Source organism: Syngnathus acus, chromosome 15 (genome assembly GCF_901709675.1).
Source record: "Syngnathus acus chromosome 15, fSynAcu1.2, whole genome shotgun sequence".
Taxonomy (NCBI): domain Eukaryota; kingdom Metazoa; phylum Chordata; class Actinopteri; order Syngnathiformes; family Syngnathidae; genus Syngnathus; species Syngnathus acus.
The window spans coordinates 5447994-5468299 of NC_051100.1; the positions used below are offsets into that span (position 1 = coordinate 5447994).

General features: G+C 39.6%; 3 protein-coding genes and 2 long non-coding RNA genes across 6 annotated transcripts; 1 reads left to right on the forward strand and 4 right to left on the reverse strand.

The window, feature by feature from the left end:
• Positions 1-1113: 1113 nt before the first annotated feature.
• Positions 1114-4161, reverse strand: LOC119135076 (homeodomain-interacting protein kinase 1-like). Of its 2 annotated transcripts, none has more exons than XM_037272423.1 (9): positions 3992-4161; positions 3719-3915; positions 3452-3643; positions 3154-3329; positions 2772-2895; positions 2579-2689; positions 2429-2512; positions 1919-2094; positions 1114-1749 (listed from the first exon to the last, which is right to left on the reverse strand). In XM_037272423.1, exons 1-9 carry the CDS (start codon positions 4110-4112, stop codon positions 1410-1412), a joined length of 1521 nt encoding a protein of 506 aa, XP_037128318.1. In that variant the 5' UTR covers positions 4113-4161; the 3' UTR covers positions 1114-1409. The 2 variants fall into 2 exon arrangements, with proteins under 2 accessions (XP_037128318.1, XP_037128317.1); XM_037272422.1 differs by having other exon boundaries at positions 3148-3329.
• Positions 4162-4381: 220 nt separating this feature from the next.
• Positions 4382-5485, reverse strand: LOC119135077 (N-acetylneuraminic acid phosphatase). Its single transcript, XM_037272425.1, has 2 exons — positions 5336-5485; positions 4382-5133 (listed from the first exon to the last, which is right to left on the reverse strand). Exons 1-2 carry the CDS (start codon positions 5423-5425, stop codon positions 4492-4494), a joined length of 732 nt encoding a protein of 243 aa, XP_037128320.1. The 5' UTR covers positions 5426-5485; the 3' UTR covers positions 4382-4491.
• Positions 5486-7334: 1849 nt separating this feature from the next.
• Positions 7335-10917, reverse strand: LOC119135155. Its single transcript, XR_005100500.1, has 3 exons — positions 10558-10917; positions 9967-10067; positions 7335-8010 (listed from the first exon to the last, which is right to left on the reverse strand). It is a non-coding gene; the product is annotated as an uncharacterized LOC119135155 (long non-coding RNA).
• Positions 10918-13601: 2684 nt separating this feature from the next.
• LOC119134482 lies at positions 13602-16722 on the reverse strand. The gene is made up of 3 exons (XR_005100349.1): positions 15753-16722; positions 14851-14902; positions 13602-14382 (listed from the first exon to the last, which is right to left on the reverse strand). It is a non-coding gene; the product is annotated as an uncharacterized LOC119134482 (long non-coding RNA).
• On the forward strand, positions 15102-20213 carry LOC119134480 (cytochrome P450 1B1). The gene is made up of 4 exons (XM_037271168.1): positions 15102-15195; positions 16722-17727; positions 18680-19324; positions 19581-20213. Exons 1-3 carry the CDS (start codon positions 15135-15137, stop codon positions 19281-19283), a joined length of 1671 nt encoding a protein of 556 aa, XP_037127063.1. The 5' UTR covers positions 15102-15134; the 3' UTR covers positions 19284-19324; positions 19581-20213.
• The last annotated feature ends 93 nt before the right edge of the window (positions 20214-20306 follow it).

Genomic DNA, 20306 nt, shown 5'->3' on the forward strand with positions numbered 1-20306 from the left:
GCAGTGTAGGACATACAAAAACAGACATTTGTGAAAAAAGAAATGGAACGCAAAAAGGTTTATTTATCCAAATATATCACGTGCTCTTGTGTGTCGTTTTAGTGAAGAGAAATAAGATATAAAAGACTATGTCTCGGTGTATTGCTCAGGCTGCACTACAGCGTCTATTCACAGGCGCGATCCCGCTACTGGGCGATACGGGGGCTTTGACCTGCTCCGTTTCCGACCTGGGCCGGTGCACCCCTCCTTAGACGACCTGGTGATCCCGGGCTCCCCCCGGAGCACCATATCGATACCGAACTTAGCGCGGACACCCGCTCGACATAGCCCGCTGCAGCTCAGAACCCCTGAGCTCAACCGATCCTCCAGCCTCAGCCTCCCAGTAACTTGGATTACAGGCGTGCGCCACCACACCCGGCGAAGAACATCACCTCGAGTAGTGCTTTTGGCTTCGACGCGTGTGACGTCACCAAAGGGAAATATAGCGACATCTAGTGGTTCTAAACGAGCGGTTCAGTTTTTATAACTGCACCTTAACTTCCCTTGTGTTTTTATTTTATGTGAACTATGCCTTGTAAGGAAAACCTTGAGCATTTGGAAGTTTGTGCACTGCTATAAAAATAAATGAAGTATAAAAGACTGCGTCTCGCTGTATTGCTCAGGCTGCACTGCAGGGACTATTCACAGGCGCGATCCCGCTACTGGGCGATACGGGGGCTTTGACCTGCTCCGTTTCCGACCTGGGCCGGTACACCCCTCCTTAGGCGACCTGGTGATCCCGAGCTCCCCCCGGAGCACCATATCGATACCGAACTTAGCGCGGACACCCGCTCGACATAGCCCGCTGCAGCTCAGAACCCCTGAGCTCAACCGATCCTCCAGCCTCAGCCTCCCAGTAGCTTGGATTACAGGCGTGCGCCACCACACCCGGCGAGGAACATCATCTCGAGTAGTGCTTTTGGCTTCGACGCGTGTGACGTCATCAGGGATATATAGAGACATCTCGTGGTTCTAAAGGAGCTGTTAAATCTAATTTAAGTTGAAGCTTGTGTACACTTTTTTCCGTTTATATAGCCTACCAACTGTACCGTAACTTCAGTTTTATAAACGTGAACTATACACAATTTATAATTTGAATTTCATACAAATTATGTAAACTCTTTATATAATAAGATGACTGAAAATAGAAAAAATAATCCTTTTATTTTTACTGTTGTCTCTTCTCGTTAAGGTGCTGGAAGCTTTTGATTGAGGAAAACCAAGAATAAACAAGCAAAAGCAACTAAAAATGTTGGCAGTGGGAATTTCTTTCGCGGGGCAAGTTATGAAACACATTTTGTGCTCATGTATGTGTTTCCAGATCAAAATGGACTTGTCCACTTGCTTGTGCACGAGTCTGTTGTTCATGTTTACTTTCTAAACAGGATTCCGCAACCACTGCACACAAAAACTGGCATATTATTCGCGTTGTGCTTCTCCTGTACTGGCTCAAGTACATCCTGATCAATTTGTCCATCAGTCTGTATTGACTCCAAAACATCCTGCTCAATGTGTCCATCATCTAGCGATGTTTTGTTCAAGGAGTCACTACTGCTCCATTGTCTCATATGTGCTACTCCATCAGAGGAGCACGTTGAGTGCAAAATGAGATCGTAGGAAGCCTTGTCTTCATCCTCGCTGTCTGAGATGAGCTCTTCTTCAAATCCTTCGATCGGGCAAACTAGCATCTGATCAAAAGCGTTGTCCACACTGAAAGAAAGCGACCGATCACAAATGCAGCTTTGCAACTAAAGAAAGATTTGAACTATGAAACAATGACTGTTATAGACACACATGTGGCAACAGGGGCCAAACCTTTTCCTTAAAAAGATTTCTTTTTTTAGTATTTCTACGTCTATGTAATGATCAATCGACTTACTACGAGCTTGTGTGACTCTCGTGAACCAGATGAGCCATTGAGACATAGCGATGCTTGAGAGCCTCCCCCGGAGCGATTCTTCTCTCAGCTTGAATGCTTAGAAGACATTTTAGAAAGCTAACAAATTCATTTTGATCTTCAAATTCGCTGAACACTTCTTTTGTATCCTCTCGGCTCTGCTGAGTGTCAAACAAAGATGGCCGATCCAGTTATGGACTACAGTATGAAGAGCTCTTTTCTAAAACGAGAGCAACTGATTGATCAAAATGGACCTTGCCGTGTCATTGTATAAAAACTTCTTTTTTTTTTAAATCTTTTATTGAACATGTTCACACTAAGGAAACAAGTTATTTTAAATGGCTAAAATTAGTATTTGTAAAACATGCAAGTCAATTTTCTGATCATGTACAAAATCATCAACACAAGTTTGTAACATTTTGGAAAAGAGTTCTTCGCATTCAAACATGTCATGTATTTGTTCTTTACTTAAAAAAAAAATGGAGCACTTACAGTTCTAATGGCATCCAGAGATTTTAATCGTATCTTCCATGTTTTTGTTGCGTCTCCGTTTGAAAGTTTATATTCGTCTGGAGTCTAAAGGGAAGAAAAAAAAAAAATTCAAACAAAAGTTCTAAATTCCAGACAGTTCTGCATTATTACCTTTAGCTTCCACTGGTCAAAGTTCAAGTGGGTAAAATACTTTTGGCTGTATTTGCCTGCTAGGAGGAGCGAGTCAGGTGGCTGCCCTCGTATTTGCACGATGGATTTCATCTTGGGAGAGAGAAATAACATACTGGATGTCACTCTCTTATTTTATAACTTTACAGTATGTTAATCCTTCCGTTTTATTTACCATCTGGTACTCGCAATTTGTTGCAAAAAGGTGCTGGCCTATGTGCAAAAAAGTCAGAGCGCAACCAAGGCCCCACATGTCCACTTGCTCAGAGAATGGGAGGCCAAGAGTAACCTCGGGTGCTCTGTTTGTAAAAAGAACAGAAACAAAAGTACATCTGAATATCATCTTTGGCAAATGTTAAAAAAATATATCCAGTGGAACCTCTAAAGTGGAATAATCTGAGATTTCAAAGTTAAAAAGTTGACTCCAGGATGTTTTTTTTTTCCTATTATTGCTACTATGATGGCTTTTTAAAATATTGTATATAAAAAAAAAAAAAAAAATCAACCAGTTGACCTAAGAGGTAAGAAACTGCAAGAAGAATGAACCCTACCGGTACCCCATAGGCTGTATGATCATTCCAAGGGTGACTGCAGAGGTCTGGATGGAGCAGCCAAAATCGATTAACTTAACCCTGAATGGCTCACATGAATGATTCACCAGCATGATGTTGTCAGGCTTCAAGTCAGCGTGAATGATTTGGATACCTTTCAGAGCCTCAAAGGCCGTAAGCAACTGCATGATAATAAGAAGGAAAATAACTCACATGTAATCTTTGGACAATTATTATATTTTTTAATTAATTATGTTAAAAAAAAATCATATGATTTGACACATCTCTGAAATGATAATATTACCTGATGCGCGATCGGCCGTATCTCACTGACAGACAACGGCTTCTTTCGTTTCTTGACAACAAAATCGAAAAGACTAATGTCGAGCATTTCAAAAGCCAAACATGTATAGCCTTCATGCTCAAAGTTTTCAATAAACTTCACAATGCTCTTTTTGACCGGGTCCAGAACACTCACTATCTCAAGCATTTTGATCTACGGAGAAAACGACACAAATGAGTGACACCGGAGCTTTTCATCAGGTAATAGATGTTTTTTTTTTTTTTATACCTCCATTTTGGATATCACATTTGACTTGGTTTTAAGGACTTTGAGGGCTACGGTCTGTGACGTGTCTAAGTTTACACACTGGGCAACTTTACCAAAGCTTCCTTCACCGATTACGTCTTTAAGCAGGTAGGTACTTGTTTTACTACTTAGGTTGTTAGATTGTAGCTTTTCAAACGGTTCTGCTTTTTTCTTCTGATCTGCAAATGACAACAAATGTATCAATTAGAGCGAGCACGCAAAGGTCACGCAGTGATTACTTGCTGAATCACCTACCACCGGTTTCACTTGAGTGTTGAATCTTTGAGTTTACCCCCATTGCCATTTTTATTATAATTAAAAATAAAAATATAATTGCACAGTTCCCTTGTGTCAAGACGTGCACTCTCAACACCATCACGACTCTATGATGTCAGGCCATGTGACTGTGGATGTAACGTCATAATCCATGATGACGCTTACAAGTGTAATGTGCGTGTTGTCATTGAGAAAAAAAAAATCTTGGAAGTTCCTAGATTTCAAGAAAATCTAGGAAATTCCTATACACGTTTGTGATGCACAGTAAGTACAATTAATTAAAAAAGTCATTATTATTAGAGGTGCATGTATCTTCCTATGTGTTAGTGTTGCAAATGCATTTAAAATACATTGATGAATTTTTTAACCATTGATCAAGATTTTAATTCACAATTCAAAACGTCCTTGCCCCCCCACCCCCGCCCAAAAAAAGATAAAATACAGGGATTAACATTTAGTGTTTATATCAGCTGTTGCCCCTAATTTAGTTGTGCCAAAATGTCTTCCAGGTCCAATACAGTAGAAAGCGTATAGTCAGGTGTCACTGAACCAACAGGGACAGCATCACCTGCACTGTTAATCCAAACTGTAGCACGTACATGTGCATTGAACCCTCCCTGGATGTCAGTGTCCAGTGAGTCTCCAACCATGATACAGTCCTGGGCTTCCACCTGCAGCAGGTCAAAACACAGTCTAAAGATGGAAGGGTGAGGTTTCTGCTCTGCATAATCTCCCCCGACTACAATGTTATCGAAAAAGCCTTCGCAAGCAGCCGCCTCCACTTTCTCCTTTTGTGTTTGAGAATTCCCGTTGGTCAGGAGAAGCAGCTTGTATTTCCTTCTAAATTGTTTCAGAAGACTGGAGATCTCAGGGGACAGACGAATCAGCTCCAGTCGACTCTTTTTCCATAGGTAGTAGCACTGAGCTGCCATGGAGGGTGTTGAACAACTGTCCACACTTTCCTTAATGCTGTCTTCCCAGTGACCCACTCGAACTTCATCTATAGATCTGCCAGCTGAAGGGTCAAACTTTTCGTGGAGAAGTTTCTGCTTGAACTTGTCACAAATTTTGCTGATGACGTCATCATCAAGCTCCAGTGAGGTCTTCAAAAGTTCATAGGTCTGTAAAAGTCACAGAGTATTTCGATTACAACGTGCAAGTCAACTACAAATATGACCATAAATAAAAAAAAATAATAATTGAGAACAAATTTTAAAAGTAGTTGCAAGTGTAATTATTTGGCAGCGACGGTGTTACTGTGAACCCATCCGTTGCTCGCATTGGCATTTAATCAAGAATATACTTTTAGTCGGAGAATACCACCTTTTGCATCGCAAATTGATTCGCGCGATTAGTTTCGATAAGCGTGTTGTCCAAATCAAACAATATAGCCTTTATAGGGACACCGTCCATTGCTGATACACCGAGAACCCGGAAGCAAGCTTGAGTGAGTGCGGAAGTAACTGCGACTATAAACGCTACGCATACTGGGAATTGTAGTTCATGTGTAAATAAAGCGCACTTTCAATTTACATCCACTTGAGGGCGGTAATATACCAAAATGTCTATTATCCATGATTCAATCGCACTATCCTTTTTAAATCAATTATTACAACACGTATTGGTATTATAGTGTCAACACAATAACAGATTGGGCTACAGTTGCTAAATAAAAACATTATGCAGCTGTATATATCCAAAATGTTGGTGACAATTTAAATCTTAATCTACGAGTTAGGAAAATAAAAAAAAACATCAGATTAGAGGATATTTCCAATTTTAAAATTCCCTGAATAATAGATTAATACTTTTATTATTATTTATTATTAGAATTATTGATGGAATTATTTGGTTTAAAAAGTTGATCAAAACAGAACATTTTATGATTTAGATTTTTCAAAGTAGGCACCTTTTGCTCAGATGACAGTTTTGCACAGCTTCTCAGTTATCTTTTTGTTGGACAACCACTGTGCATATACAGTACAACTAGAAAAAAATGTTCACACATTGTTTTGTGAACAGCTAAAATGAAATCAGGAAAGTCTGAAGTCTCTAAATAATGTTAGCAAACATGAGTTTTTATCATACATCTATCTGGTCTGTTATTCTGTGACACAAATTCAAAACATAGTTCAGTTGTTACGCAACCGAGTCATTCTCTCCTCTGGCAACTCGCCAACGGTTCACACGCAACTTCGTGCAGGCCTTTTTGTCTCTCAAACCCAATCAGAACACGCAACAAGCTCTTCTCACATTACCTGAGATCATCCGTTTGAGTGTAGCTCAGGTGGTTGCGTGAGTGCTTCGGTTGGCCTTTAAAAAAATGCCACAGATAAGATACAAGCCAAGAACTAGTGTGAGAGGCCTAATTTGCTACTGTCTTTCAGAACAAACGACGCCTGGCTTTTGCACGCTAGGTGAGAACTAAACTTGGGCCTAATTAAAGGGCAGGCGTGCAACAACTCAAAGTTCTTAAACAAAAATCTTAAAAAGGAAGTGAAACATTATAGAGAGATGGAATTAAAAAACATTACATACATTCAAATTTCCTTAAATGACCTCACAGCACCTGTCATGAGCTCTCCCTGGTTGGTTATCACCGTACATCTCTTGTCTGTGGTTGCTATAAATAGGTTTCAAAGATAAACTCCATCTGGAATGGAAAGAGAACTCAGCTGTGCTGTCTTTGTCATGATGCCTCCATCGAGCTTTGCCTCTTACGGAGACTTATGCACGTACACACATGCACGCACGCACGTACACACATTGGAGATCATATCAAGGACGGGAGTGTATGAACTCAACAGAAAATGTTGATTTACCTCACGACATGAGTTGCGGGAACGGGGAGAATGGCAACCTGCATGCACCAAACCAAAAAAAAACAAAAAAACCATGATCTAGGGCAGAATGGTGCCTCTTTAGTTGGTAACAAAACACATTCTATCCAAAGATATGCTTATCTAAAATTTATCTATGTTGCATGGCATGAAATTTGGTGTTGGACCTGAACAATAATAGACGTGCTTTTGAAGTTCTTTTAAAATGCTTAGAATTTTGGAATGTAAAAATATTTGACAGCAAAAAGGGTTAATTAGCCCCATTCATATGCAATTTCGCAACTCTTTTACCTTAAAACTACAATGCATAAAAAAAGTCGAAAATGTTTCCTGGAAGAGTTTTCGTCATAGGTGGAATAATAATAATGTGTCTTTATTTTTTTCTATTTTAAGTTAGTGTGGTAACACATACAGTGAGTGTTGACGCACGTATTACAAACACATCCGTGTGGAAACTCTTGATGTGTGTGTGTCAGAGACGCTTGATAGCATGATTTGAAAATTGAGACGATCCTGTCATCAGGTTTGTGTATTGTTCAATTGCTCAGCGCTTTGAAGTGGTGCTCGTAGAGTTATTTACGTTCTGTCAAATGACTTATTTATTCTAAATGTTCTGATATTTGACATGCAACTATCAAATATTTGAAAAGTCATTTTAAGGGATACAGTATGAATGAATTTACAGTATATTTTGTCACCTCTGATCATATGGATGACTTTCTTTGTTCCATCTGACTGCATGTTTGATTTTACTTGTCAGGGTTAGGCCTAAAGTTGAGAAAACAAAGCTAATCAGTCCATCTTTTTTTTTTTTCTCGAGCTGTGTGATTGGCTCAGAATGTGCGATGCAGTGACGCTGGCAGCAGAAAGAACAGATGGCCTTTAGCTGTTAGGCTGACAGTTGCAGGTGCTGACGCTTTCCATGTGAAGTGCTTTTTCCTTCGTCAAGGAGGGGTGATGATGACGTGACGTGTTCAATGTCAGTTGCTTAACTTTGGAAAAGGAAGGTCTGGAATTGACGCAGAGAAGACATGACGCCATATGGATGTTATGTGTCTTTATTGCTTACTTGTGGAGCTTCACTGTGAGATCACCCACCACGCAGCTTCCGTCAAAGTTTCACAATTCACCCCGAAGGAGGCATTTCTCCTCTTGCGTCTGAAAGAAAACATTGACATATTAATGTTGTTTAAATCCGATCTTTCAAAGTGTGTTGTGTGCAAACCGTGACACAAACTGTAATTGCATTCCTGGAATAAAGTTAGTGAGTCAAACTATTTGGGACACAGATAATTGTTGTGTTTTATTGGCTTATCTGGATTGACTTTCTCAAGACAAGTATCACTTTACGAGCCTTCGTAGGAAGTCGGCACGATGAGGTTAAATCACCAGGAATCTCGGCATTTGTTTCAAAATTATTATCATTTCAAAATTCAAATCAGGTCGCTTGTACCTCCAAAAATTGTTTTTTTAAGAATCTGCATAATGCATTTACATAATTGACAGTTGTCAAAATTAACTAACCCTTGTTAGGTCAAACCTACAGTAAGCTACTGTGAAATAAATCGTGCAAATGTTTTTTTTTTTAATTGGAAGCATACCAATTTTTTTTCTTTTTCATATCATTTACACAAATATAATCAATCAATGGCTAATCAAATCATATGCATTCATAAAAGTTACTACCACTACTTGTTCACAATTTTTTATTTAACACTTCAAATCCACACACTGTGATGTACTCTGTAAATCTTGATATCAACTCAAGCGCAACAGTTATCTTATGCAACAGTCTCTCAATAGTCACCTCTAAGAGATCATTTATGGATATTGCGCTACGTCTGCATACGCTCCCTTCTCACGGAAGATCATGCAAGGGCCCTCCCTTGCATGATCTTTCGTGAGAAGACACATGCAACATAGTTATGTGGCACAGCGGCTGCATGCAATGATTGTGATGTAACAATGGCTCTCCGACAGCTCATCTTACCGCTGAACAATCATTCGCGCCACCGACTGCAGAGGAAGTCGTGTTTTTTGTGCACAGTCTAAAAGCATTTAGAAAACAGGTTTTCCCTAATTGCCAAAAAAAAAACCCCAACAAGGTGCTTGCATGCAAAGACTAGAAATTAAAGGACATTGCGTGCATCTGCTACTACGACCTCGTCAGTCCAGTTTGGCGTCTTTTGGCGCAATCCATTACCTGCTTTAGTGGAATGTAAACTACAAAGAATGGAGATCACATACAAAAGACAGTCTGGCGTGTTGGGAATAACACACACATCTTTATGAATGGAAATGCTTTTCTTCATTCATAAATCCTCGTCAAAGTAAAGGCATTGTATGTTGAGCAACTATATAAACATAGCAAAGAGCGAAGATGTTTTCTACGTATACACAAAAAGTGGAAATAGCGTAAATGTAAATATCTCCATTCTATAACTCCAAACGCAAGCCAACACAAAGACATAGGTTTTTTTGGTGCATGGACTATATTATACCATCAAACATCTCTAACAGGCTCTCATTGTCAGAAGAGCCAGCAGTTTGGGGTCATGCTGTCAATCCTGGGACAAGCAAGGGACACTAGGATGTAATTAGAATTCAGTCTGGGTTATTAGAGCATGTCTGCCTTTGTGCCTTCAAGCGCACAAAAACTGGCCAAGAATGGGAAGCTTCATACATTACGTTTCAATTGGACATGTCAGCACTGCTACCCAAAGTTCAACTTAAACATTCTGACCATTGAAGTCACCGGGCCAGACAGGAAATGTGGTCAACGATGCACCTACACTCGCACAGAGGTGTGATGTTGATGTTTTTGTTTTTGCCTGATTATTTTTAAATTAAATATTGACTTTCAATATGCTTCTTTTTGTAATATGGTACAATTTATGTTTTGAATGCTGGCTTAATTCATGGTTATCCTTTTTGTGATGTTTTGAATAATCTGTTCAAATTTTCAGCTGTGATTGATGTGTGAAAGCTCCAATAAGAATAGTAAATAAAAATCATCTTCGTTAAATATCACAACAGCGTCGGCCCACTGCTCCCATGTCGCTTGTGCTGCTTTTTCCCATTGATTGTCCAATTGTGCCAAGACCCCATACCTACCTCCACGTTGAAGAGCACTGACATTCACATAATGTTGTGGCAACATGATCAGACGATCTCTCTGGCGGCTCATTAGCGGCCTCCAACTCCCGAGCTCACACCTCCAAGAGCAAGATGTCACAGTCCCAAATCGCATGACCAGCTTCAGAGCTGACCGGAACGCCTCATTTGTTTTTAATAGACACAAACGTTACAAATACGTTCAAATATTTAGATTTCTGACCATGACATCTTCCACTAAATGAGATTGCAACATTTAACTGTGGGTACTTGACACTAAATGTTGCATTATTTGAATTTATTTTTTCATGAACTAACTTTGCATGATAACTCCACCTTGGCCTTGATGGTTTTAAGTCGATGTATAATAAGAAAAAGGAGAAAATAATAATACAATAATACATCATGCAAATTAAACACCAAAAGGATCAAATCTAAAACATGTTGAGCTAATTGCTATTTTCACTCCAGGTTTTGTCATTTACACAATGACTTCCAGTCCAACTTGGTTCAATGCTTGTAAAATGCAACACAAGAAGTTCAAACATGAGAAGATGTAGTGAAATGTTAATCTCGGAACATTCACCCCACCTGCAGCTGTGATGATGTCACTCTTGACTTCTGAATTGCAGAAATTCATAATCCGCAGAAGAGTCATGTCAAAGTAGAAGCCACCAATGCCACGGAAAGATAAATTCAGTGAAAAAGTCAAAAACCAAAAAAGCCATTATTTTCCTTGTAATACATCTCACTTCAAAGTATAAACACACAAAGAGACAAAATATTAGAGCAATCAAGTGCGATCTGCGTATAGCATTCAATTCCTTCTGCAGCCAAATCCAAATCAGATCATCCCACTGTTGTGGCTGAGCATTTTATACACTCTTTGTTTTCACATGACTGGCAAAATAAGTCACACTTCAGAGGATAAACACTGTATTTGTTTGGGTTTCTCCAGCCATGAAACTTGACAACAGACGGTCAAGTGATACCGACATGTGAGTATTTTTGTAACCAACGTTCATAAATGAATTTAAGGATGATGACATACAGCATAAGTCAAAAGAAACAGCATTATTAATATAATATAACATAGCATAACATAACATAACATAACATAATATAATATAATATAATATAATATAATATAATATAATATAATATAATATACCACTTATCAATAACTCGAGGAATATATTAAAAAGTTTCATATATTATATAGCTCGTGTTGGCCAATAGAAAGAAATTTGGTAGCCCTGCCTACTTCAAAATAAAAGCTAAGGTATCATTTGGTAAACTTTTTTTCTGAAGTAAAATTTTGCATTGGCAGCATGTTCCATTATGAAGATGTTTGCAGTTTCCTTGAAATGTCTACTGTAAATAACGATGGGCTCATGTGAAGCCCGCTATGTCGTAAAAAAAGCCCCTGTATGCACGAAGAAGCCTTTTCAGTTAAAAGACTTAATGTAGTTTATTGGGGGGAAAAAAGATCAACCATTAGGCTTTCGAGATGTTTTGTGTAATCCCAATAAAATAGCCTCCCTTGATGTCTGAACTCATTTGTTCCATCTTGACTTTGTTTCTTTGAAAGCTGTACAATTACGGCATATTCATGCAGTGCCTTGGACAAGAAACAGCACTTTGCAGGCTGCCTCCCATTTAGCTTGACTGTCTGTCATCATTACCATCGAGTAAAAGTCCCAGAGACAATGCGTGGGAGGGGAGGAAGTCTCGTTTCGAATGTTGTCTCACCTCTGACCTCTCACTAAGGGAAGGACGCATAGAGAAGATCATTACGGAGCTTGTGAGACTTTTAATGACAGGTCCCGTTTGGGTTAGAATAACAACACGGTCATCGTGCAGAAATGAGATCAGATTAGACCTTGATGTGCATGGGAAGGAGCTGCAGCAGCTTTTGCTGCTGTGTAGCTCTAACCATGTATTGTATTGTAATTGTACTGTTGCTGTATAATTGTTGTTGTGTATCTCTAAGCATGTATTGCATTGCATTGATTGTATTTATTGTATTGTATTGTATTGTAATTGGACTGTATTTGTATTGTAATTATATTGCATTTATATAGTATTTGCATTGCATTTATATTGTAATTGTATTGTATTTGTACTGTAATTGTATTGTAATTGCATTGTATTGTAATTGTATTGTAATTATAGTTGAAATGTATTGTTTTTTGAGCCAAATAAAACTTATTGCAAAGAATTTTTGACTTGGTACTCAGGTACTAAGTGCCCATTTAAGGCCCAGCAACCAAATGCACAAGGCACACTTCTGACTCCTGATTCATAGAAAACAGCCATGCACAGCACAAAACTGTGCCGTTGTATACATAATGGACTTCAGTGTAAAACTGTAAGGTGTTAAAAAAAAGTCATCCCTCTAATACCTTGATTAAACAATCAAAATGTATTTTCCAGATAGATTCCAAAGTAAGCGATGACGGCAAAACACTTCAGCCTTAATTTGTCATCACAGGCTAGTTATTCCCCATGTAGCCCCTTCAATTAGGCTGATAAAAACAATGATGGATGACAACGGTTGCCTGATGGCGGCAAAGAAGATGCAAATTGTGAGCAAATCCTTTTTAGCTGGCATGGATTTGAAATGCGCAGTCATGCGGTTAGACTCGTATTAAGCCCCCCATTCTTTGCAAAGAAGTAGCAAGAGTTCAACTGGATTGAAAAGGTTTTCCTCCAGTAAAACAAAAAAGACTGGCCTGCACTTCCATTTGCAATTCAAGGGGGAAAATGCCCTTTCAGTGTGAGAACGGAGGGGAGATGCCTTCACGGGCTGCTGGTTACGCTTTGGCAAGGGCCTCAGTTGCACTTGGCCCAGACAAAAATGAAAAAAAAAAAGAAGCGTTACCTCATTGAATGCTTAGTTGATCTGCAAGGTCATCGGGATTCTCATTAGCACCCATCTGCACAACTTAGAGAGGCAGTCGTTTATTTTCTGTAAAGAATAAAATAGTGGTGCAGTGGTGTGGGAGAGTGGAGGTGGTCGGACCACCGTTCAAGCGTGTCAACAGTCGGACTGCACTTTAGCCGAAAGCTAGAGAAAGCTTGCTAACCCGTACAGCAGTTTGCTTGTATTGCCAAAGTTTATTCATCTCTTAAAGCAAGTCATTACCAAAATGGCACTGCACACAAAAATGTGACCATTTTGTGAACCTTTTTTTTTCTTTTTTTATCATCTGTATAGGAATCTTCAAGTTATACTATAAGAAAATAGTACAATTTTCAAAAAGTGAATTGGGAAATAAACGCAAAATATAGAGCTTGAATTAGTTATGATGAGTGAGGAAGTATAGATGGATTATTAATGCAGTGACAAAAACAGTAATTAGAAAAAAAAAAATGAAAATGACACAAAAATGACATGACATGATGTTGGTGGGAGAAAAAGCAACTTTGAGAAATAGTAATATTAATGAAATAAAGTAAATAAAATAGGGAATAACATAAAAAGCATTGAAATTCAGAAAATATTGATAACCTTAAAAATGACAGGTATTAATCATTTTTTTTTTAAGTTTCATTTAATTTTCCTACGTTTATTCTTTGTCTTCTTTGTCAGTGTTTTTTTTCTGCGCAAACATTTGCGTATCATTTACTCTCCTTCAAACTTAACATAAACCTTACAAGTAATTTTATCCTTTGACAAAAAAAGGTTTTGGATCAGTCTGACGATAGGTGAGTGAAAATCACCAAGAATGGATCTTTTTAAAAAGTGGCTTTTATCTTAATCTCATTTTAAAACGTTTTTAACTCGAGTTCCATTTGTCTTTGTCATAATAACCTGTCCCCAGAGGCGTACCATATTTGGTGAACTTGTCAGTGTTGACACACTGATGGATGACTACTTTAAATGTTTTCCAAATCCTTCCAATACGAGGCCCCTGTTGTTCCGCGCAGGTTCTCAGCATTGATGTGGAGTGTGACATAAGCTGAATAAGTGCTCTAAGATCACGTGTAGACTTCCACTTAAGACCTCCACGTAAATCAAAGTCATGGATTGCTTTCCATACTAAAACTCACTTTCTGCAGCTCCTCAGTGCGGCAATAATGCAAAAAGGAACACGCTGCAAGGTACAGACCTTTGCTGCAGGTGCAAATCATCACATGTACACACCTTCCTGCCAACTCCTCCCTGACCTCCATTCTCACTCACACGCGATGAGCAATTGAACTGTCAGTCATGTAGCAAAAAGGAAACACTGTTAAGACTCAGCTTATTAGCGTTGAGCAGCTTTCTTTGGTGGCTAACGGCGGCGGCTACCGTCTGCGCAATTCCGCCATTCACTTACTGTGTGGATTAAGCAAATGTTCCAGCATCCAAACACTAAGAAATGTGAGGTTTAAGAGATCAAGGAGGCTTATGCGCCGACGGACGGGTCGCTTGAAAGAAAATAATAACATTTTACAATGCGCACCATTTCACTGAAGCTTTAATGGATAACGAATGTTGCTAAATGTGATCCATACTAGCCAAATGGGACTTGAATTAGGGCATGCAGAATTGATGAGCCAGACAAAAGTGACAGGAAGCAGGTGAAACCGACAGTGTAAACAGAGACTACTACCTAAATAGAACGTTACCAACTTTTTTCAAAACTGTGGTCAAAGTTACTGTCACGTAAATAATAGGCGGGGTTTATCTGCATGTGTGTGTGCGTGGGAAGTTCTGGTTTTGATATAAGCTTGCCTCAACTTGAAAAGCCTGAAGAGTTCCTAGAAGATGTGTATTTGAGTTTACGTCATTCATTTTCTTGAACTTGATTTTATGCTTTAACAATTTAGAAGCCAAAAAGGAAATGAATTGCTAATACATTAACGCAGACTCAAAAAATAACAGTCAACACATACCGGTGGCATCTCCCAGGTTATTCCCAGCTTGGTTTTCTGACAACAAATAAATCTGGTGGTATTGAGAAAGTAAGAGGTTAGAAGAGGTGTAAAGATAAATAATGTTTCATTATAATTTATAAGAACCCAAACAAATGAGAATAGGCAGGATTAGTTTTGCAAACAAATCTTCGAAAGAAAGAGGTGAGGGTGACGTTGTATGGTTTAGTTTATGAACTTGGCAAAGGAGGCTGGCTTCACACCACACACTGGTTTGTCTCCACCCTCCATATGTTGAAGTACAAATGCACCATCGCTTTTGCATCTCAACTTATTTGACATCAAGGGAAGAAATCTGGACGCTTGGTAAGTTTACTTTTGACTTTACCTCCAAATTTCTATGGTCTTACTTTTGGACAGAATTTTTGACATTTTAGGCATATTTAAGATCATTTTAGCACAATTATGTTGCATATGTTTCCATTTTGATAACTCGGGAAAATCACTATCATTATTAATATTATTATTATCAAAATGTAGTGGTTGTATTTTTTATCTATATCTGAGAGTGGGTCAATAATAATAATAATAATAATAATAGTTTGTAGGGGTGGATTACAGTTAGCTCATCTGTCTCGCAATTCTAATGTTCAGGTTTGAATTTTGCAATTTTGTGTTTTCCTCCGGAGGGACATTATGACTGAATAAATAAATAAATAAATAAATAAATAAATAAATAAATAAATAAATAAATAAATAAATAAATAAATAAATAAATGATCATTTATATTATCAAATTACTGGATAATTTTAAATTCAGAAGCCAGTTAATAATTGTTTGATCGGCTATATTTCATTTCACTGACGACAAATAATTGTTCATAGATGTGAAAGTGACAGTGTATGTCATAAAATACGTTTACCCTGCAACTAGGGTGACCAATTCTGGCCACTTTCCCAAAGCCAGCAAGGCTAGTATCCATCGCTGAATCGTGGGGTTCACTCGCCTTTATCAGTGTGTTGCAAGCTGCTGTCCGCGGTGCTGAAGCGGGTCCCCAAATCCCTCCATAGGCCAACGGACATGAGCAGCAGTTCACGAAAACACAAATTGTGCATCACATCGGCATGTAACATGAATTAAACTGACTCACATTACTTAGCTGTGTCGGATCTTGGAAAACAGAAAGGACAGAGACCAGTCAGCTCTGGCCACAGGGCCTCGTCGTGTATTGTGCAGTCATTGTTAATTAGCTATTAATGCTTTACAACGTGGGGTCCGCCTCCTCCTGGTGGTTTAATTGGAAAGCACATCCAAAATTCCCTTTAATTGGGCTTCATCACCCGAATCAGACAGTTGGTTAAATATTTGATTTACTATATAAGGTAAGCAAAATATTAGACGCAGCTCTTTTCCTGCTAGCATTAAGCATATTATTTTGCTGATACCTCTCTGACTTGAGTCATATATGATCAAATATATTTTTTGTCAAGCCAGTTTATTTCATTCAGCTCTTAGATATTATAAATATAATCATCAATTTGACAAGAAAATGACATTTTGCGTTTGAACTCACTGGTGGGACATATTACGCCGGTTACCTGCCTATATGTAGAGTTAGAGCATGCAGGAAGGGAGGGTTGGAGGAGGTGATGTTTGCAGGCTGGGGTGACACCCTCTGCACGACACCTAAATAAAAAATCAGAAAACCTGCACACACCATGTCGGGACCAGAGCAGGCATGCAACAGGCTGCACTTTGACATGTTCAAAACAGAGAGAAATTTAAGCTTTGCATCAATGTTTTCTTTTTTTTTTAGCCAGATATATTGAATTCAGGGCTAGCGCATATCAATAACACAACTTTCCAATTATTATCGTCCTCCCACCTGCAGGACGAGTCAAGATGTCACTGAGGCTGGATGAGAGCGGCGGAGCGAATATGACGAGCCTGTTAGTGACTTGTATCACCCTCTTGCTGTCCTTCCAAGTATGTCGCTGGTTCCAGCAGCGCTCGGTTGCGCGCGTGCCGGGCCCGTTCCCCTGGCCCATCATCGGCAACGCAGCGCAAATCGGCAAGGCGCCGCACCTGTATTTCATGCGCATGGCAGAAAAATACGGCGACGTCTTCCAAATCAAACTGGGCTGTCGGAGCGTGGTGGTGCTGAACAGGGAATCCATTAAGCAGGCGTTGGTTAAACAAGGCTTGGAATTTGCGGGCAGACCTGATTTCACCTCGTTCCAGTACATCTCAGGTGGCAACGGGCTCGCCTTCAGGACCACATCGGACAGGTGGAAGGTGCAGCGCAGGGTGGCTCATTCCACTGTGAGGATGTTCTCCACAGGGAATCAGATGACAAAGAAAACATTTGAGCGACACATCTTCTGTGAATTTAAAGAGCTTGTGCAGCTCTTCGTGCGCAACACCGAGCAGCAGAAGTTTTTCGCACCCATGGAGGGTGTTGTGGTGTCCACGGCCAACATCATGAGCGCGGTGTGCTTCGGGAAGAGGTACTCGTACGACAACGAGGAGTTCCGCGAGTTGGTGGGCAGGAACAGCCAGTTCACCGAGACGGTCGGCGCAGGAAGCATCGTGGACGTGATGCCCTGGCTCCAGTACTTCCCCAACCCCATCAAAACGCTGTTTGACAACTTCAAGAGGCTCAACAGGGAGTTCAGCGCGTTTATTCTTGAAAAGGTGACAGCGCACAGGAAAACTTTTCAGTCGGGCTCCATCAGGGACATGACTGATGCTTTGATAGGGGCCATGGACAAAATCAGTGAGAAAACTGGCCACCCATCGGCTAAGGACTATGTGCCAGCTACTCTTGTAGATATATTTGGAGCAAGTCAAGACACGATGTCAACAATGCTGCACTGGATCTTTATCATCCTCGTCAAGTAAGGCAATTTCCTTTCTGTTTGGTACTTAAAAAAAACACACCAAAAAAACCCGCACAATTGTAGTATGGAAGAATTTCGGGGGATGTGGTGGTGGGTGATTCTAAAATATCTCAACTGAAAATTTGAGTGAACTCAAAATTAACATTTTAGGTTGGGCAGTTCAACGAAATATTTTTGACTAAAATATCTCAACTGAAAATTTGAGTGAACTCAAAATTAACATTTTAGGTTGGGCAGTTCAACGAAATATTTTTGAAAATTGTCTGTTCTGAATTTTCAATAAAACAAGAGCTGACAGAACTACTTGCCACTCAAATGATAAGATAATTTAAAACATGTCAATTTCTCCACTCTAACCTAAAATGTCAATAATTATATTTTGAAGTTATTCGAACTTGAATTAGTGTTTTAGCTCTCAAAATGTCTTTAACAATAGACAGTGTTACCATTATTGACTGTTTGAATTATTATTTTTTTCCTCAGAAATAAAACAAAAAATCTCCACCGTCGACTCTAAAATGCAATGCTGTGACATATCTTCATATTGTCCAAGACTTCATCCAAAAAAGTTTCCCTCTGAGCTTAACAAATTCGATGTTCTTGATTGGGCGGATAAGCGGCGACCGATGGCGCCGATACCAACTAAAAAAACGAGGGACAGATAGCGTCGGAAATGTAGTTGCCTCATTTCAGACAAAAGAGGTGATGTTGCCGATTATATCGGGGACAGCAACAATCGCTGCCCTCAAAAACACCCACAATTGTTCTCCGCTTAGTGGGATAAATGTTTTAAGATGATGTTGTGACATCATATTTGCCAATGAAGTCCAAGACCTCACCCTTGACCTTCACTGATAAGTGTTTAAACAATCAACACAGCTTGAGAGTTGACAAATTCCAAATCAGATGTATTTTGACTTTGTATTTTTTCCCCACGGTGGATTAAAAGGTACCCGGAGATGCAGGTGCGCCTCCAAGAAGAAGTGGACAAAGTGGTGGACCGCAGCCGCCTCCCCTCCATGGAGGACCAGGCTGAGCTGCCTTATGTCATGGCCTTCATCTACGAGGTGATGCGTTTCACCAGCTTCGTGCCGCTCACCATCCCTCACTACACCACCACAGACACCTCCATCAGTGGTTACAGCATACCAAAGAACACAGTCGTTTTTGTAAACCAGTGGTCCTCCAATCACAATCCCGCCATCTGGTCCCAGCCTGAGAAATTCGACCCCCAGCGTTTCCTGCACCCCTGTGGTGATCTCAACAAGGACCTGTGCAACTCGGTGCTCATCTTCTCTCTGGGGAAGCGGCGCTGCATTGGAGAGGAGTTGTCTAAGTTTCAGATCTTCCTCTTCACAGCTCTTCTGGCTCACCAGTGCCACTTGAGCACAGACCCGGCCAGGCCGCCCGACCTGGGCTATACCTACGGTCTGACTCTCAAACCAAACTCTTTTGTAATAGCTATGTCTCTGCGGGATGACATGAAGCTGCTCCAAGAGGTGTCCAGCCAGGCTTTCCACGAGGACACCAAGGCAGAGTCCTCGGACTCTTAAAAAAAAAAAAGATCAAAAGTCAGAAAAATAAGCAGGAAAATGAACTCAAAGTCAAAGTCAAAGTCAGCTTTATTGTCAATCCCTTCATATGTCAAGACACACAAAGAAACCGAAATTCCGTTTCCTCCATCCCACGGTGACGAGACATACAAGTAGGCGACACAAAACAAAAACAAGAAGGCACAAACCATAAATAATAAATAATAAATAAAATAAAATGAGCGATGAATAAAAACAGACCAATAACCCATTGAATATGAGGGGCAAAACCGAGCCAGTGAGCATACAGCAAGAACAGAACTGAACGTATTTATGAGATGAAATGTCAACTGACATGATCACAAACAGCAAACCTATCAGGAATTGATGTATTCTAGATGACACTGGACATGTATTCACACCCTTCTTCCAACTGGAGGTCATCATTCAATGCAGTGCCTCTCAATAGTGGGGCAGAGAAGGGGGGGGGGGGGGGGCGTGACCCAGGGAACATGTTAATTACATTACAATTTTATGGACAAATGATACTATTTATAGTCACTGAGGAGAGTTGAAAAAGGTGTGAAATGTTTTTTTCTTCCTGGCGTAAGAGAAAATAATTGACAAGCACTGATTTAAAGCAAACAGTGACGACTGGGAGCCTAACCAGGCAAATAAGCTCAACAAGACCTGCTAGACAGTGATCCAGTAATAAGGATGATGTAATACCAAATGTTGAAAATAATAAATTGTGAAAGTTACTGTACATGCAAGCACTACTTGTGAGCTATTGTATGGATGCACCATCTAATATACACATACATTAGGTCACAACAGTATTTTTATTTCACTGAAGGAACAATAAGGAACATTTATTATATAAAATTCTGTATTCTTCATTACTCATGCCTACTGCCCATTTCATCCCCTATTAAACATTGATTTATTTACTTCCTGATTTTTTTTTTTTACAGGAATTCTAATTTGATATATCTATAACTCATTAAATCAGATGCAAAACAAAAATTTCGAATTGTTTTTAGA

Coding starts and splice junctions, on each gene's coding strand:
- LOC119134480 (XM_037271168.1), top strand. CDS start 15,135: ATGCACCATCGCTTTTGCATCTCAACTTATTTGACATCAAGGGAAGAA. Junction 15,196..16,721: donor GGAAGAAATCTGGACGCTTG/GTAAGTTTACTT, acceptor TCCCACCTGCAG/GACGAGTCAAGATGTCACTG. Junction 17,728..18,679: donor ATCTTTATCATCCTCGTCAA/GTAAGGCAATTT, acceptor GTGGATTAAAAG/GTACCCGGAGATGCAGGTGC.
- LOC119135077 (XM_037272425.1), bottom strand. CDS start 5,425: ATGGACGGTGTCCCTATAAAGGCTATATTGTTTGATTTGGACAACACG. Junction 5,134..5,335: donor ATCAATTTGCGATGCAAAAG/GTGGTATTCTCC, acceptor TGACTTTTACAG/ACCTATGAACTTTTGAAGAC.
- LOC119135076 (XM_037272422.1), bottom strand. CDS start 4,112: ATGGTGTTGAGAGTGCACGTCTTGACACAAGGGAACTGTGCAATTATA. Junction 3,330..3,451: donor TACGGCCGATCGCGCATCAG/GTAATATTATCA, acceptor ATTATCATGCAG/TTGCTTACGGCCTTTGAGGC. Junction 2,896..3,147: donor ATACAGCCTATGGGGTACCG/GTAGGGTTCATT, acceptor TTTTACAAACAG/AGCACCCGAGGTTACTCTTG.